Genomic DNA, 20,130 nt, shown 5'->3' on the forward strand with positions numbered 1-20,130 from the left:
TTAAGAACCAGGGAACTAAGGAACCAGGGCTCTGGTGACCATTGTATAGCACATAACAGGACTGTTGCAAACATAAATATTATTTATTAAAACAAATATATAAATCTCTACTCTTTTTCTATGCAGAAATGGAGCTCAACAATGTAACCTAATCACTAGCATGGCTTGTCAATGGAAGAGAAAATTATTTTTCGTATACAAAAGTTCACAAGGAATTCTCCACCCCACAGTATATCTGCAACACTCTGAGAAACCAAGGTGAATATGCAAAAGGTCAGTTCAGAATTAGTTGAAAATTGGGCTAATGAAATGCTGACTTGTTGGAGAAACCCAATCCTTGCAGATCTAATAAACCATCTGACTGCCTGAAGGTCAGTGGAAGATTTGCCATTAACTTGAAAGAGAGCTGGAGGGTGTGCAACAAGACCACAGTTTTAGAATCTTGCTCTTAGTCTGAAAATAACATTTAAGGGTGACAGAAGTGTCAGTGTGACTCTCAGTTATGATTAAACTTACTCTTGGCCAGTAGCGGATCATCATATAGCCCCATGGGGCCCATGGCCAGGGGCCCTGGCCAATTTGGGGGCCCCCGCAGGAGTGCCAGAACCTGGGTAGAAATGGGGGGGCCCACCAGTGTGGGAACTGTGGCCCTGCTCCTCCTCTTCCCCCCACAGACCTTTCGGGTGGGGGGGTTAGTGGGAAGAGGAGGAGCAGTGGGTGGCACCCCATGGTGAGAGAGGTGCGGTGGGGGGGTGGGCAAATTCTTTTGTATCCAAGGCCCCAGTAAATCTTAATCTGCCTCTGCTCTTGGCTTTCAAGCTTGGACAGATTTTTAGAAAGTGCGCAAAACTTTATCTTTCATTATGTTTGGATGCTGTACTTCATCTTATTTTTAGGAAACACAACATTTATATATGGTAATATATTTTAAATATAATTATGCAAATAAGATTCACTGACAATTTTTTTTTAAACAAATGCAAACTTTCAGCAAAAGATCAAATCCTTCATATTTCTTTCCTCCTCTGCCCTTTGTTGTTGCTTGGTGTAGCACAAACTCAATGGAGAATTAGGAGATGATATTTTGAAATTGAAAGTATAACAAATTTATTCTTCTCCCATATGGTTATAATGAGATAAACAGCTGAAGTTTTACCACTTAAAAGACCAGAAGAAAAAATATATAAGATGTAGTTACCTTGATTTATATACACTTGTGTTTATTAATAATCAAATTAATCTCAATGTCATTTGTGAAAGAAACCCTAATCCCATTTACAGGGAATTACAGACATTTATTTAGAAAGAAACCTTTAGAAGTTGGTATTTTAATAAAGAAATAAAGAGAACACACATATATAACTGTAACATTTCAGTAAAATTGTTTCCTAGAGTAGACTGAGAGGATCTAGCTCAGGTGTCAGAACATTAGAAATTTTGGATTATATTCCAGCTCTGCCACTAATAAAGCACATTATCTTGGAAAAGTCACTTTACCTCCCTGCCTCTCATTTTCTTCCTCTGTATAATTCTCATAATGATCTCACAAAGGTGATAAAAGCACTATGTAAATACAAATTAATGTTATAAAGAATTATGGGGCAGACCCTTAGAAGGCATAAACTGTCATAGCTCCACCATGGAAGTCCATCAGTGAAGGGGACTGCCATATGACAAAATGTAAATGGTATGCACAGAATGTGATAGATTCAGCAGCACTGTCCAGTTGCTTTGTGCCACTCCAGCAAGGAAAAGAGGCCAGGACATACGCTAAACTTAACCAGTCAGTCAAAGTGGGATTACAACTGCTGTGTGTCACTGAAGCACTACAAACAGACACAATGTATGGCAAATGTAACCCATTTCTGAATTAAGGGCCTGATTTTGCACTCCGTTCCCCTAGTTTTATTTGGTCTTAACTCCACTGAATCCAATAGAGTTAAAGCAGAGTAAAACCCGTGTAGAAGGAATAAGAAGGTGGCCCTATATATTTTAACAATTTGGCATAAGGGAGTATGCTCAAAGTATATTTTTAAATGGCCATAGGGAAATTTATTAGAATTCTCTGAAATTTCATGGGTAGTTTTACAGCAACATATAGTTGTGATATTACCGTATATTTCCTTCACTGTTAAAAACATATCCATCAATATATTGCATGCCATATGCAGATACAGACACCTATACTACAGTCTGATCTAAGGATTAAGAACCAAAAATGCTTGAGTTCTAATCTTAGCTGTGACACCAACACTCTCTGTAGTCTTGGAAAAGTCATTTATATTCTGTCTCAGTTTCCCCATCTGTAAAACAGGCTAACAACACTTCCCTACACACTTCCCATTTTATATTTTCTCCTCATTTTGTGTGGAAAGTTGCTCCTCTGGCACCTAAATATTCCTTTCTTATTAAAGTTTTATGTATTTGGTGCTTATGAAGTTTAACAACACTGAGCTTTTATGCAGAGAAGGAATCTGAAGTAATGACAGTTAAGATCTTCAGTGTTATAATAATAGTAAACCCACAAACATAAATCACTGCAGCAATTATAGCCGCACAAATAACATGATTAATGCAATCAACTCTTAGTGTGAGTATTTGACAACGACATTTAATCCCCTTCAAATGTACTGATCTTGAATTCTCTGCAATTGAACACAGTATAGTAAACTAGTAAAGATACTTAAGATAGCATGGAAGTAATTACACCAAAACATATCCTCAGATTTCAGAAATAATATGCTATTAATTTCAACCTCTGATTCAAAATATCATTTTTCTGTGTGCAGTTTTGTTCGTATTCCCAAACTGATTTTTGTAACGGTCATAAAACAGCCTTCATGACCAGCTGAAAAATCTAACATAGAAATAAAGGTATTTAAACCATACATTATCTATCTTTTGAAGGCACGATAAACCTACACCAAGGACCAGGTCCTATAATCCTAGCTCAGGGGGAAAAAAAAAGAAATCCAGTGAAATGAATGGGAGTTTTGTCTGAGTAAGGACAGCAGGATGAGGCCCTTAGAGTCAGCTATTTATAAGCTTCCTGCTTTGCCTTTTCTCTGGCACCTCAGCTATATGTTCTTGCATTAGCATAAGAACCAATACAAGTTTAGTAGGGGCAGCATAAGAGAGATCCATGACCATATATAATTTGCCAGTTTGTGAGAAATAATCCCAAATTGTAGGACTATAGTTTTACTAAACCACAGGGTTCTAACACCTACTTCTGCTGTCAAACCTTCTGTCCACCTCTCCATATCACCGAAGGGTATTTACTACAATTCTCTCTCTCTCTCTCTCTCTCTGCTGCTCATCTTTCAATCAATTTGTTAACTTTAGTTTAAGATTGGTGGGATATGTGACTAACAAAGCTACCTATAAAAAGCAAGGAGCTAAGCAGTTAAATCATTCAAACCCTGCCACCTGTGCTAAATTCATCAGTTCCCCTTCTGCACATCAGCTGTCTCCCTTCCACACCTCACATTATCTTTACTCTCATTTGACATAACCAAGAAAGAAGAAAGTCAATTAAATAAATGAGAGTCTGATTCACCCTACATTGATGACAAATTGCAGCTGCGTTTCAAGGAAGAGCCATGCACTAACATTGACACAACTTTTGCTCTGGATAATTGTTCACAAGTAATACTTGTTATCTCTGAGTAATTGGTTAGATTAATACCTTTATTAGGAGGGTAAACAAAAGTTGTAATGCACTTACAAGATTAAGTAACACAGTTTAATTCCTGAAAAGTGGATATTTTAGTACCTTAATTCCAGCACCCAATTGAAAGTACTGTGAACCAATTTGTGTTGTGCCCTTGACTAGGATGGAGCGCTGCCTGTATTTTTAAATTAGTATGACACCATTTCTTTCTTACCTTTCAAATACTAATGATGCAGTAGTTAATTTGTATTAAAATCCCAGTAAACAAAGGGTTTTGTTAGATCTTCTCTCATAAAAAAGACACAGAAGTGTCCACATGGTATAAGATTTGTACCGAGCACTATTCACCTGGTTTAAAAGATTAAAGCATCATTGATGAGTTTTTCCAAACAGTTCCATTTAAATTCTGGGTAGTAGATTTGAATATCTTACTTTATAAAAGAATATCTTTACAACCCCTAGAAACTGAGAATCTATTTTTACTGGTAGATAGAGAGTGCAAGTCATAGAATCATAGAATCATAGAATATCAGGGCTGGAAGGGACCTCAGGAGGTCATCTAGTCCAACCCCCTGCTCAAAGCAGGACCAATCCCCAATTAAATCATCCCAGCCAGGGCTTTGTCAAGCCTGACCTTAAAAACTTCTAAGGAAGGAGATTCTACCACCTCCCTAGGTAACGCATTCCAGTGTTTCACCACCCTCCTAGTGAAAGAGTTTTTCCTAATATCCAACCTAAACCTCCCCCACTGCAACTTGAGACCATTACTCCTTGTCCTGTCCTCTTCTACCACTGAGAATAGTCTAGAACCATCCTCTCTGGAACCACCTCTCAGGTAGTTGAAAGCAGCTATCAAATCCCCCCTCATTCTTCTCTTCTGCAGACTAAACAATCCCAGTTCCCTCAGCCTCTCCTCATAAGTCATGTGTTCCAGACCCCTAATCATTTTTGTTGCCCTTCGCTGGACTCTCTCCAATTTATCCACATCCTTCTTGTAGTGTGGGGCCCAAAACTGGACAGAGTACTCCAGATGAGACCTCACCAATGTTGAATAGAGGGGGACGATCACATCCCTCGATCTGCTCGCTATGCCCCTACTTATACATCCCAAAATGCCATTGGCCTTCTTGGCAACAAGGGCACACTGCTGACTCATATCCAGCTTCTCGTCCACTGTCACCCCTAGGTCCTTTTCCACAGAACTGCTGCCTAGCCATTCAGTCCCTAGTCTGTAGCTGTGCATCGGGTTCTTCCGCCCTAAGTGCAGGACCCTGCACTTATCCTTATTGAACCTCATCAGATTTCTTTTGGCACAATCCTCCAATTTGTCTAGGTCCCTCTGTATCCTATCCCTGCCCTCCAGCATATCTACCACTCCTCCTAGTTTAGTATCATCCACAAATTTGCTGAGAGTGCAATCCACACCACCCTCCAGATCATTTATGAAGATATTGAACAAAACCAGCCCCAGGACCGACCCCTGGGGCACTCCATTTGACACCGGCTGCCAACTAGACATGGAGCCTGTCAAGGTTCCTCCCCCACTCTGAACTCTAGGGTACAGATGTGGGGACCTGCATGAAAAACCTCCTAAGCTTCTCTTTACCAGCTTAGGTCAAAACTTCCCCAAGGTACAAAAGATTCCATCCTTTGTCCTTGGATTGGCCGCTACCACAACGAAACTAATACTGGTTACTGGGGAAGAGCTGTTTGGACGCGTCTTTCCCCCCAAAATACTTCCCAAAACCTTGCACCCCACTTCCTGGACAAGGTTTGGTAAAAAGCATCACCAATTTGCCTAGGTGACTACAGACCCAGACCCTTGGATCTTAAGAACAATGAACAATCCTCCCAACACTTGCACCCCCCCTTTCCTGGGAAATGTTGGATAAAAAGCCTCACCAATATGCATAAGTGACCACAGACCCAAAGCCTTGGATCTGAGAACAATGAAAAAGCATTCCGTTTTCTTACAAGAAGACTTTTAATAAAAATAGAAGTAAATAGAAATAAAGAAATCCCCCCTGTAAAATCAGGATGGTAGATATCTTACAGGGTAATTAGATTCAAAAACATAGAGAACCCCTCTAGGCAAAACCTTAAGTTACAAAAAAGATACACAGACAGAAATAGTTATTCTATTCAGCACAATTCTTTTCTCAGCCATTTAAAGAAATCATAATCTAACACATACCTAGCTAGATTACTTACTAAAAGTTCTAAGACTCCATTCCTGGTCTATCCCCGGCAGAAACCAGCATATAGACAGGTTTCAGAGGAACAGCCGTGTTAGTCTGTATTCGCAAAAAGAAAAGGAGTTCTTGTGGCACCTTAGAGACTAACCAATTTATTTGAGCATGAGCTTTCGTGAGCTACAGCTCACTTCATCAGATGTATACCGTGGAAACTGCAGCAGACTTTATATACACACAGAGAATATGAAACAATACCTCCTCCCACCCCACTGTCCTGCTGGTAATAGCTTATCTAAAGTGATCAACAGGTGGGCCATTTCCAGCACAAATCCAGGTTTTCTCACCCTCCACCCCCCCACACAAATTCACTCTCCTGCTGGTGCGAGCCCATCCAAAGTGACAACTCTTTACATAATCAAGTCGGGCTATTTCCTGCATAGATCCAGGTTTTCTCACATCCCCCCCACCCCCATACACACACAAACTCACTCTCCTGCGAGCTATTACCAGCAGGAGAGTGAGTTTGTGTGTGTATGGGGGTGGGGGGGATGTGAGAAAACCTGGATCTATGCAGGAAATAGCCCGACTTGATTATGTAAAGAGTTGTCACTTTGGATGGGCTCGCACCAGCAGGAGAGTGAATTTGTGTGGGGGGGTGGAGGGTGAGAAAACCTGGATTTGTGCTGGAAATGGCCCACCTGTTGATCACTTTAGATAAGCTATTACCAGCAGGACAGTGGGGTGGGAGGAGGTATTGTTTCATATTCTCTGTGTGTATATAAAGTCTGCTGCAGTTTCCACGGTATACATCTGATGAAGTGAGCTGTAGCTCACGAAAGCTCATGCTCAAATAAATTGGTTAGTCTCTAAGGTGCCACAAGAACTCCTTTTCTTTTAGCATATAGACAGACACACAGACCCTTTGTTTCTCTCCCTCCTCCCAGCTTTTGAAAGTATCTTGTCTCCTCATTGGTCATTTTGGTCAGGTGCCAGCGAGGTTACCTTTAGCTTCTTAACCCTTTACAGGTGAGAGGAGCTGTCCCCTGGCCAGGAGGGATTTCAAAGGGGTTTACCCTTCCCTTTATATTTATGACAGAGCCATTGATCACTACCCGTTGAGCCCGACAATATAGCCAACTTTCTACCCACCTTATAGTGCATTCATCCAGCCCATACTTCTTTAACTTGCTGACAAGAATACTGTGGGAGACCATGTCAAAAGCTTTGCTAAAGTCAAGAAACAATACATCCACTGCTTTCCCTTCATCCACAGAACCAGTAATCTCATCATAGAAGGTGATTAGATTAGTCAGGCATGACCTTCCCTGGGTGAATCCATGCTGACTCTTCCTGATCACTTTCCTCTCATGTAAGTGCTTCAGGATTGATTCTTTGAGGACCTGCTCCATGATTTTTCCAGGGACTGAGGTGAGGCTGACTGGCCTGTAGTTCCCAGGATCCTCCTTCTTCCCTTTTTTAAAGATTGGCACTACATTAGCCTTTTTCCAGTCATCCGGGACTTCCCCCGTTTGCCACGAGTTTTCAAAGATAATGGCTAATGGCTCTGCAATCACAGCCACCAATTCCTTTAGCACTCTCGGATGCAACGCGCCCGGCCCCATGGACTTGTGCACGTCCAGCTTTTCTAAATAGTCCCTAACCACCTCTTTCTCCACAGAGGGCTGGCCATCTAATCCCCATGCTGTGATGCCCAGCACAGCAGTCTGGGACCTGACCTTGTTAGTGAAGACAGAGGCAAAAAAAGCATTGAGTACATTAGCTTTTTCCACATCCTCTGTCACTAGGTTGCCTCCCTCATTCAGTAAGGGGCCCACACTTTCCTTGGCTTTCTTCTTGTTGCCAACATACCTGAAGAAACCCTTCTTGTTACTCTTGACATCTCTTGCTAGCTGCAGCTCCAAGTGAGATTTGGCCCTCCTGATTTCATTCCTACATGCCCGAGCAATATTTTTATACTCTTCCCTGGTCATATGTCCAACCTTCCACTTCCTGTAAGCTTCTTTTTTATGTTTAAGATCCGCAAGGATTTCACCGTTAAGCCAAGCTGGTCGCCTGCCATATTTACTATTCTTTCGACACATCGGGATGGTTTGTCCCTGTAACCTCAACAGGGATTCCTTGAAATACAGCCAGCTCTCCTGGACTCCTTTCCCCTTCATGTTAGTCCCCCAGGGGATCCTACCCATCCGTTCCCTGAGGGAGTCAAAGTCTGCTTTCCTGAAGTCCAGGGTCCGTATCCTGCTGCTTACTTTTCTTCCTTGTGTCACGATCCTGAACTCAACCAACTCATGGTCACTGCCTCCCAAATTCCCATCCACTTTTGCTTCCCCCACTAATTCTTCCCGGTTTGTGAGCAGCAGGTCAAGAAAAGCTCCCCCCCTACTTGGCTCCTCTAGCACTTGCACCAGGAAATTGTCCCCTACGTTTTCCAAAAACTTCCTGGATTGTGTATGCACCACTGTATTGCTCTCCCAGCAGATATCAGGAAAATTAAAGTCACCCATGAGAACCAGGGCGTGCGATCTGGTAGCTTCTGTGAGTTGCCGGAAGAAAGCCTCATCCACCTCAACCCCCTGGTCCGGTGGTCTATAGCAGACGCCCACCACTACATCACTCTTGTTGCTCACACTTCTAAACTTAATCCAGAGACTCTCAGGTTTTTCTGCAGTTTCGTACCGGAGCTCTGAGCAGTCATACTGCTCCCTTACATACAGTGCTACTCCCCCACCTTTTCTGCCCTGCCTGTCCTTCCTGAACAGTTTATAACCATCCATGAGAGTACTCCTGGCTCTACCACACACACACTCCAGTAGAATGAACGCTGGGTGTGATAAATGGTGTTTACGTTGAACAAAAAAGTAAAATTAGTATAAACCAAAACTGTTCATTTGCTCATAATTAAAGTTAATGAACTTGTCCAGTATTTCCCTGAGAAATTCACTCAGAAAAAAATCCTCCATAGCAAGAAATAAGTGCACATTTCCCTTGTGTCAGAACCTGGCAGTAGTGACACCAACATTTTTCAAGTGTACTTTTATGAATAATGTACTATCCTAAAAGTGTGCTTACACAACAGTATTTAGTTTTAGATTTTAAAAATATGGTCACCTTTTCGATAGGAATGGGTCAGTAGCAAACAAGCTGTTCCAGGGAACAATGCAGTCTCCTGGAGTTCCACTGCAAAAATAGTGTTTAACCCATGCTGTGTATGTGTTTAGAATTACTCCTCACAAGACAGTAAATTACAGTCTCCCTTAAAAAAAGAAAAGAAAAATGAGAGAGAGAGAGAGAATACCTGTTTTTTTGCGTAGTGATGAGGCAAACCACCTATAAATATAGGACCTGTCTCAAGCCAAACTGAACTGGACCAGAGATCGGTAGGCATGCTTATCTTCGTAGAAATACCCAGGACAGACATTTCAGCATCACATGGTATCATGTCTTGCCTGCATAAATTTAGAAATAGTAAGATTTTACAACCATACCATACTTCACATTACTGCCTGTCTGACAAATTAATTAGGCTATTACTAAATCAAAGAAATAGCACATCTTATATTAAAGCCAATAAACATAACAGAAGACTTTTGATCAACAAGCTATAAACTGGCATATCTTTAGAGTCTGAGCGCCATAAAAAATGAAGTTTTATTGTAAAACTCAATTGTATAATTGGTTAGGGTGGAGGGAAGGGGCAGATGAAACTAATTGAAATTAATGAATAACAAATCAATTTTTTTAACAGTAACAAGTAAGATTTAGTGTGGGGGAAAAAAGTGATTATCTCTTGACCTACTACTATGTTTTAAACAATAAATTTCCTGGGATATGTGTGTGTGTGTGTGGGGCGGGGAGATACAAGACCAAAAAGCCAACAAAAATAGGTTTCTTTGAAGGACTTTGTGCCCAGTCCTGTAATATTTACTGACAGGAACACCTTTCTCATGTATTAAAGCTGCAAGATGAGGCTCTGTAATTGCTAAATATAGGCTTAATATCATTGCAAGATGTATATCAGTGAAGCATTCAGTGCTGACTTCAATTTAGATAAGAGGCAGAGTCAGGAACAAATTGTTAACTGTAAATACTTAGTGCGATACTTAGTTTTTCTTCTTTCTTTTAATAATAGAACATTAATTTATGTTCCTTTAACCAACCAGCAGCAAACATTCTGCCTTCCTTTTCTCTGCACAGCAGGAATGTAGAATTCTGTTTAAGAGCCAGACCAAAGCACTAAAGTTTGGCCAGCTGGCTGATTAATATGATTCAAGGATCTTCATATTGCAGCTGTAACAGGAAGGTATGCCGCAAATGAACAAAATCAAAAGCAGAGGCTACCTATCTAATGTAACTAGGATACTGTGGATAAATACATGAATTCAGTTAATTTTAGATAACACAGAGCTAGCTGCAGAAGCCTTGATTGGTGACACATAGCTCATGAAAGCCAGTCTTTTTTTATTTTCTTCCTTCTCCCAACCACTGACACGCAAAATGAATTCTCCAAGAAGTGTCTTACTTTGCCAATTATTTCAGTGGGAGCAAAAGCAGATCTACATTAGCAACATTTGTAGATAGTGGTATATGTTTATTTTCTGCATAATTTGTTTGTACTCCTTTCATGAAATCTTTAATCATGCCAACACACTTATTGCATTTAAACAGAAGGGACTACATTCTAAACACTTTTACGAGCAAAATACTTTTTCCACACTATGTAAACGTCCTTTAGAATGTAGCAGGATGAAAACAATATGGTCTCAGGTTTAACAGAGAATGATATCCTTTCTAGTTTGTATGTTCTGCCCATAAAGCCAACTTGTTGACTAGAATTAGATAGGAGAGATATCATTCTTTGTTAAATTCTCTGAAATATTTTTTAAAAATGGTGGAAAGGATGCCATCCTCATGAAATTATTATTTAAGACATTTCCATGAAATTTAGCTGTTTTCTGTTATTCTGGTGAAATACAATTAAAGCTTGTACTGCTTGTACTATCAAAGTATGACATTTTAAATCTTCTCATATTTTCATTTTTAAAAAATGAAATGGTTTAATTATTCCAGCAGGATTTGTGCCATTTACCTGAATATATGGGTTCAAACTATAGTTCCCTGATAAAAACTGGTAGAACACTTATTAGATTGAATCTCGGAATGTCTTCCGTAGCATTGTAAAGGTGCAGAAGGCATACACTTTTTAATTTAATTTTATTTTCATTATACAATAATTATTTTGCATTTAGAAACAATAAGTTATAAGAATCATGTGGCTTGTTCCTGCTGCTGTATATCAATGGGGAAATGAATACAGCAGCACATTCTTTGTAGAAGATCATATCTGTATTAATTGTGTTGGACAAGCCTAGCGTTAACAAGATTACACATTATGTAATTATCCCCATTAAAATATTCAAATAGGACCCAGGATGGCATTTCTTTAGAGGTTGAAAGGAAAAAAATGCTGCTATAATTCTTTGTTTCAATTTCACTGCATAGGTTTTGCCTTCAGACTCTTCTAATCAAATATTAGAAGCATTCTAATAGCCAAAATTAAGGAGAAGAGGAAGGAGAAAATTGAAGTCAAAGCTATTAAGTGAAAGAAGATTTTTGCAGAGATTCTATAGGGATTTTGTACACACATGTGCACAAGGACACACACACACACCATACTAGTCACTTGCATACTACAAAGTCTGCTGGCAGTGTTTCTTGCTTATGCACTATGATAGTTTTGCTAACAGTTCCAAGTGACCGTGTTGCTCTGTGTAGCTTGAAAGTTGTCTCTTTCACCACCAGAAGTTGGTCCAATAAAATATATTACCTCACCCACCTTGTCTCTCTTGTCAACATTCAAGTATTTCTATTAGGTTTGAACCTAATGTGGCATTTTGGATGCGTGTCCCAGAACAGGGATCTGTAGAGATAATTTTTTAAGAGAATCTGATACTTAGATGTCTAAAACTTTTCCCTTTCTTCAGGCATGAAAATAACATTAAGTATGGGGGCCAGTTCTGACCCTGGGAAGGGGCGGGGCCTTGGGCAGAAGGGGCGGGGCTGGGGGTCAGTATCCCTCAGTCATCCCATCCGCACTTCCTGGCCAGTGCCGCCTGGGGCTCCAGCGGCGATTTAAAGGGTCCAGGGCACTGGCCACAGCCGTGCTTTAACATCAGCTGAGTACAGGATGGTACCGATGGCAACTTTTTACTGGTACGCCGTACTGGCCCATACCAGCTTACTTTCACCCCTGCCTTTCTTTGATAATGGGGTGAATTGCATTTTTCCTGCAATATATGAAACCTAATTTATTAGAGTTTTTTATTCATCCACAGCTGCGCTGAAGGAATGGAAGCTGCCCATATAACTTGTTTATGAAAGTTACTAAGGAATATTCATTCCTTCACATATTTTTGAGCAGCAACTCTAGAATTAATAACATGTACATATGTATACCTATATTAAAATTGTAAATAGCATGCACAGCTGATATACTTCATAATAGTCTATACATGCACTTGTGTGCCAATCACCAATGTATTTATATAAGTAGAGATATTGTTTTTGCATATGCAAATATCATATTTTGAAACTTGCCCAGTACTTTATATTAAGAGACCAAGTTCTTGCAATTCAACACTGTGCACTTGTTTCACCTTATGCTTATTAGTGTTCCAGCCATGTACCTTTTGATTGTGCTTGATTGAATCTTATACGGACTGACCAGATTAGACTAACAACCTTAAAACATTATTGTTTAGCATTTGTGGATGATACAATTGCCTGACAGTACATGCACTGTATAAATTTTCCATCAAGCATTTAAAATACTTTTACTACAATCAGCACATACGGTGCTTTAAAGGTCAAGGAAGAAGATGAGGATTTTTGCATAATTATAAATGTAGAAATGCATACAGAAAAGTACTTCTGGTGGTTAAACTACTGGTAATTGTGCCTCAGTCCAAAACAGCAGTAATTGTTCAGATTCATAATTTGTGCTTGCATAAATGTAATCATTAAATACTGACCTATTAATTATAACCTTGAAGATGAGTTATGTCTATGTAGAATTAAATCCATTGCCCAAAGCCATTCAGGGTGTAAGGATGGAAAGGTCAGACAACTATTGATATACCACAGGGATAAGGGTTCCTTAACATTACAATAACATTTTCATGAATTCCATATCTCTGCATGTGGTGTCCCCATACTTCTTGGCATTTATTAGTGATGATTAAATAAAGTGCATTGGATTATGGCAATATGGTAAAAAGTAATAAAGCAAACATATTTCATTTTTCTAGATTTATCAAATGTCAGTAAGGTTGGGAATCAGGATTCTCTCAAGTATCTGGTCTTCCTGAATGAAAGGAAATCCACTGATCCAAAAAGAAGACTGAAACTTAACTTGTCTCCAACAATTTCACTTTCGATTTGATCATTATAAACGATCTCCTTGTTGAATATTTACTGTAAGCATAAAATTTTAAGTTGGAAAGTTAAGATTCCTTCTGTAGAACAAGAATAACAATAAGAGTTGCAACTGCTATATCCAACTACGATTATATATCAGAGTGTAAATTACAGTAATAAAGGGACACTCATGTTAAAATCCATATATATATATATATTAAACAACAACTTCCTTAACTATGTTACAAGCAGCATCTTAGATTCTTGAAGCTGATTGTGGGGAGGGGGTAGGTACTTTGTTTTACCTTCACTATGTGAAATGTTCCCTTTTTGCATTTCTTAGACTGAATTGTGAAAAAGACTAGTCAATTTCACTTTACTCAGGCTATGTCTACACTACTGCAGGATCAACACTTCTGCGATCGATGCACTGGGGGTCGATTTAGCGGGTCTAGTGAAGACTTGCTAAATCGATGGCAGAGCACTCTGTGGTTGACTCCGGTGCTCCACTGGGAACGAGAGGAGAGTGTCTCCTGTCGACCCAGCATGGTGTAGACACCACAGTAAGTCGACCTAGGCTTTCACTGTCTGTTTTCATGCAGGAGCATCTTGTTGCAACCATTGCATGGCAACATTTTTCATTTTAAAAAAATCCCATGAAAATATTTACATAATGGAAACAAATTTGATCCAACAGTATGTTTCTACAAAGCTTTGAGTTTCTGATAGGACCTCAACCCTTTATTCATCCTCTTGATTCTGGCTCCACACAGAGTTGCAGGATCAAGAAACAAGGCAGTAAAATTTAGAGAATAAGGCAAAACCTCACACAATTTATCAGTAAGTTTATGTAGGTGGGGAACATCTACCTCTGTCTCCTAGTCATGAAGTATTTGCTATGAAGCTTCATCATCTTACACTTATTATAGCTGCTGGTGCTGATTTCCCCCCATTGGGTCTAACAGAAAGCACACAAGATAATGTTGCTGAGGAACTAAGGAGTCAAAAACTTACTGTTTCTTACTGCTACATTCAGTCGTCCTGTCCATTCAGGTATGGGGGCTGATTTCTTCCCTAGCTTGTTCTTTTTTTTTTTTTGTGAGGCACTGTCGCGGCTTGTTCAGGGTAAGCCCCTGGTGGGCCGAAGACACACTGTTTACTTCAGCATCTGCAGGTACGGCTGCTCGCAGCTCCCAGTGGCCGTGGTTTGCCATTCCCGGCTAATGGGAGCTGTAGAAAGCGGCACGGGCTGGACCACCACTTCCCGCAGCTCCCATTGGCTGGGAATGGTGAACCGCAGCCACTGGGAGCTGCAAGCAGTTGTACCTGTGGACGCTCAGGTAAACAAAGTGTCTCACAGCCCACCAGGGGCTTACCCTGAACAAGCCGTGAACCAAGTTTCGGAACCCCTGCCATAGAGTGTTAACCATAAGTTGTCACACACAAAACATTACAGAAGGGGACAGGGAGGAGATTGCTTTTGTTTTTTTATTCCCAGGAATGACTACATATGTTAATACTCTTGTGTTTGTCCCAAGAAAGCCATTTTGTGCCTTGAGAAATTATTGCATACCTACCTCAAACAGTAAACTAAAAGCTGTGAGTTTTCCAATGGTTGATGTCCTACTACACTGAATATTTATGGCATTTGAAAAATAAATAAATAAAACCAAGGAAAAGATCCTAAATTTCAATGAATTCATACAATGTTTGGCCTCTGAAATTTAAGAAAAAGTCTTATTTGCAGTAGAGTTGAACACAGTTGAAACCCTGAACTCAAACATGCCTGAGCATTGGCAAAATTCAGATCCAGATTTGAACTTCAAACCTGGCACCTTTTCTGTAAAAGGTGGAAGTAAGAATAGATTACTCACCTTGTACAGTAACTGGAGTTCTTCAAGATGTGTCCCCCTGTGGGTGCTCCATTTTGAGTGTGCCTGTGCCCTGCTCCTATGATCAAAGATTTTTCACAGTGGTGCCCATTCAGCCCATGCATAGACTCCATACATCCTCATGCCTCACACCTAGGCTATATGGGGTTGCATGGATAAACTGTGCTCCGGTCCTTCTCCACCACAAAGCCCCATAAAGGTGATTTCAAAGCAGAGAGGAAGGAGGGCAGGCAGTGGAGCTCCCACATCATCACACATCTTGAAGAACTCCAGTGACTGCCCAAGGCAAATAACCTCTTTCTTCTTCAAGTAGTGTCCCTGTTGTTGCTCCACTTCAGGTGACTTCCAAGCAGTATTCCCCTAACATGGGAGGTTTGGAGCAGAGTTCAATACAGAAGAGAGAATTGGGTTGCCCACAGATGCATTTGATCTTGCCACAGACACCAGGGTGTAATCATTAAACTGTTGTCATAGATAAATCTAATAATGAGCATGGAGCTAGTGGCTCAACTGGATGTTTCATAAAGCAATTAAGGACAATATTCACCTAGGAGTAGGGTCTCTGATTTGTGGGGAGATATTTGACAAAGCTTTCAGGAATCTTGCCTTAGTTGGGTGAGCAAAGAGGAAAAATAAAACCATGGGTTTATCTGACTGCCTGAAAAACAAACAAACAGGGAGCTCAAAACTTCAACTCCTCATGACAGAGAACTCGCTGCACCTGGCATCTGACCTAAGGGTGTGTGAACATCTGTCACTACTGCTAAGTGAACTGTAATAGAATTCATAGAAAGGCACAACGTTTTGTATTCCAACAGGTAAGAAAGAAAGAAAGAAAGACTAAAAGGTAAGTAACTATAAACTAACTCTCTGCCTTAATGCTAAACCGAGAACAGGCCCACTTTGCAGACTCCGTCTCAGGCCAAAGGCAGTTGAGAAGGACTGAGGGCAGTTGAACCGTGCAGCTCCATCTAGTCTCTGTGTGGGGCATGAGGATGTGTGGGGTGTACGCATGGGACAAATGGGTACTACTACCGAAAATGTCTGATCAAAAGTGCAGGGCATAGGTGCACCTGAAGTGGAGCATCCACAGGGATACTACTTGAAGAAGCAAAGGAGTACTTGTGGCACCTTAGAGACTAACCAATTTATTTGAGCATAAGCTTTCGTGAGCTACAGCTCACTTCATCAGATGCATGTAGCTCACGAAAGCTTATTCTCAAATAAATTGGTTAGTCTCTAAGGTGCCACAAGTCCTCCTTTTCTTTTTGCGAATACAGACTAACACGGCTGCTACTCTGATACTTGAAGAAGAAAGATTGACCTGAAGCTATTAAAACTTTGGGAATGTTGCAATCTGGAACAACACTACAGCTCAAACCTAACTCTTTTCTGTATTCTCTATCCCCTCCATGCTCTCTTCAACGTCAGTTTCATGCTTGTGACTTCTGTGGCCACACCAGCTGTGGCACCTTGAGTCCACTGTCTGTGTTACAATCAAATATCCTGACATCTCCTCCAAAAGGTGACATTTTTGAACAAAGCCTGAGGTTAGGCATGCATGAGCAATCCCATTTTATTAATGTCAGGTTTCAGAGTAGCAGCCGTGTTAGTCTGTATTCGCAAAAAGAAAAGGAGTACTAGTGGCACCTTAGAGACTAACCAATTTATTTGAGCATAAGCTTTCGTGAGCATCCGATGAAGTGAGCTGTAGCTCATGAAAGCTTATGCTCAAATAAATTGGTTAGTCTCTAAGGTGCCACAAGTACTCCTTTTCATTTTATTAATGTGTGACTTTTTATTTTATGCTCTCTTTCTTGTGACAGACTTTCATAGGAACAAAAATATAGAATGTTCAGTCATTCTCAAATGAGGGAATGAAAGAAAGAATCCTTTCAGAGACTTAAAGTTAAGTTTTGTAACAATGATGGAAAATTATTCAAAAAGATTCAGTTCCTATAGTTGAAGATTCTGAACAGGTTCAGAATTATACACTGAGGATTTGTTCTTGTGGTGATCCTACATTTTCAATTCTAAACTTCTCCTTTGATGCCACAGATTTGAAAAGATTTATTACGTGATTTGTGTTGAAAATCTGGCATAATAATCTAATTAAGCTATTATCTTAAAGAGGCTATAAAACAACAGTTAGTATCAAACTAATTGGTATTATTAAGTTGTTAATAACTACTATTATGATCAATTAAGTATAATTAAATCCATCTTGCTCAATTAAAATTTTAGAAAAAAAACACTAGCTTATTCTCCCTCAACTAATATGAAAAAAAAAAACAATCATTACTCATGGGAAATAAAAAACATATGTCACTTCTTGAGCTTTGATTTAATGACTGATTATAATTCTAATTCAGATACTTTAAAAAATTATTCTGATGCAAAATATAGAAAAAAACAGTGAGATGCTGTGAAAAAACAGTTAGATGCTCCCTAGTGGGGAGCCAGCTGTGGTCACTCAATTGGGGTGAACTGCAAAGAATGGAGCAGACAATCCCCGTAAAGCTGGTGGATATTCCAATACTTAGATTCACCAAGCCAGCATAAAACAGCTTCTTTTGACCTTACTGGTTATTCAGAAGTCCAAACAACACTGTTCCCCTAAAGAGACCCAGCCTCAGGCCTCCATCCAGGTATCTACATCAAATATGATTAAAATGTCTCTAAATTTCATCATATAAAAGAAAAGGCTCTACCAATCCCAAAGGATCGGACACATTACTGCCCAGGTTAATAAATGTTTCAGATCTTACTCAAATATATGCGACAGCCAATTCTTATTAACTAAACTAAAATTTACTAAAAGAGAAAGAGTCTGGTTAAAAGATCAATATACATACAGACATGAATTCAATTCATTGAGGTGCAGATTCAAAGCAGAGATGGTGAGATCTGTAGTTGCAAAGAGTTATTTCAGAAATAGTTCATAGGTTATAGTCCGATGTCCAAATATCATATTCAGGGCATACCAGCATAACTGGGACCTCAGTCTTGCAACTCAAACTTCCCCTGGTGAAGTCTAAACAGAGCTGAGATGACAGAATCAGGACCCAAGGATCTTTTATACAATTTCATGTCTTTTGACAAGTTGGGAGTTCAAAAGGTAATTAGCATGACTTTGAAGGAGATCCATCACGGGTACTTGTCTATAGGAACTAACAAAAGGCCATTTGCTTGTTCCTCCACCATTCACATTACTTTTCAAAGAGAGAGGAATACCAAGCTATCCCGTGTTTACAATTCATTTAAATGCTAGGATCTTCTTTTGATCTCTGAACTAACAGAATACAGCATAGACAGGGACTGTTGATTAGATTGTGAACCCTACTCATACATATGCAAATACACAAAAACATAAACATTATCTCTCCACGTGTCTTTTGAGGGTTATTTATTTTGCAGGATTTTTAACCGTTTCTAGCTGTGCGTCACAAATGCAAAACATTTAACATTAAAAAACCCTAAACCTTGGTTTTCAAACTTAGGGCTCGACCTTTCAAGAGCTTTTATTGGAATTAATGGGAGTTATATGTTTTCAGGGTTTGCCAGTTCAGGTCCTTGCAAAATAGTAACAAGCATTTTGCTTTCATTTAATAGAAAATGCAGTAGGTGAATTTAGTACTCATGAAAGGTACCTGATTGGCAGCCTTGGAGAATGTACTTCTCCATTTATTTACAGAACAAATAGAGAAGAAACTGCAGCAAAGATTGGGAAAATATACAGAGCATAATGTATTAATTCTGCCTAGCATCTAGTCCATTTAAATTTCAATTTTCTCTTTCATTGCAAAATCTAAAAATATGCAGGATATCCTGCTCGCTAGGACCCCAGTTCAGCAATTCATCCCTCTTCATTAAAGTACGTTAGCACATGCTTAACTTTTGACACACGCTCCCAAGTAACATTGACTTTAATGTACCTTAAGCATGTTCTTAAGATTTTTGCTGATTAGGAATGTATTTAAGCACATGCTTAAATGCTCTGCTGCACAGGGACCTAGTTTAATGTGTGCAAACAAACATGGTGTTTGGTTCTGTTTGTTCACAGACCTTAAGATTGTTTTTAAAAAAATCCTCAGTATTTTAATTTCTACTGTTCACCCTTAAGGAAAAAGTTCTACACAGCTGAATAAGGATGAAGCCAACAGGATTCTATAGAAATTACTTAACAAATAGCTAAATATTTGACAGAGTGATATCCTGATATCCTGTCTATAGGTTTTTTGAACCATCCTATAGAATTGCGTAACAGGGCTATAACGGTCTATGAATTTTTACAGGATGGTTTAATAAACCTATAGTAAGGACATTTTCAATTAATTTCATTAGGAGTTTTCCATAAAAGCCATACATAGAGATGGACAAACTGATCCTGAAAAATATGAGAGCACTCCCACAATCACATTTTGGGATCCTGAAATGTTTACTCTTCAGATCTCTTTCTCTTGTAGAGGAAAACAAGAAGTTCCACCAAAATTACTCTGTCCTCCCATTCCCTCACTCCCTACCCACTCTTATTTAGATTTAGCCCTGAATGTAGCATCTTCAGGGTTTACAAATAGCACAAGGTATTTTAGGATTTCTAGCTATGGAGTGGTCTTTGTTTTAAATGGTCCATATAAGCAATGGAACCCAGTGGGAAGAAGCTGTTATACCAGGATCTTTGCTCCCCACTAACCCTGCAATATTGGGACTGGGGATTCAGACCGCTTTTATTAAAAAAAAAAAAAAAAGGACAGGGAAGGGATGGAGGAAATCTTACTGGAAGCCCTCAGAAGATTTTTCAAAAGGGCTCTTGGCCACACCCAAAAGATAGAGGTAAAAACTGTGACCAGTTAATGAGACAGTCATGCAAGCCATGCCCTTCTCCCCCTGTGCCAGCTACCCATATCATTAGTAGCAGCAGAGGTGTGGAAACTGG

The 20,130-nt window shown here is 39.7% G+C and overlaps 1 protein-coding gene across 1 annotated transcript in view; it reads right to left on the bottom strand.

Moving 5' to 3' along the window:
• The window catches only part of EYS (eyes shut homolog), a 1,269,973-nt gene that overhangs the window by 437,811 nt on the left and 812,032 nt on the right, over positions 1 to 20,130 (bottom strand). Inside the window, exon 24 of the mRNA XM_075126509.1 lies at positions 9,185 to 9,335. Within this exon, the coding sequence (XP_074982610.1) occupies positions 9,185 to 9,335 (151 nt within the window). The remainder of the gene's footprint in view (positions 1 to 9,184; positions 9,336 to 20,130) is intronic.

The sequence above is a fragment of the Caretta caretta genome, chromosome 3 (assembly GCF_965140235.1).
Source record: "Caretta caretta isolate rCarCar2 chromosome 3, rCarCar1.hap1, whole genome shotgun sequence".
NCBI classification, from domain to species: domain Eukaryota; kingdom Metazoa; phylum Chordata; order Testudines; family Cheloniidae; genus Caretta; species Caretta caretta.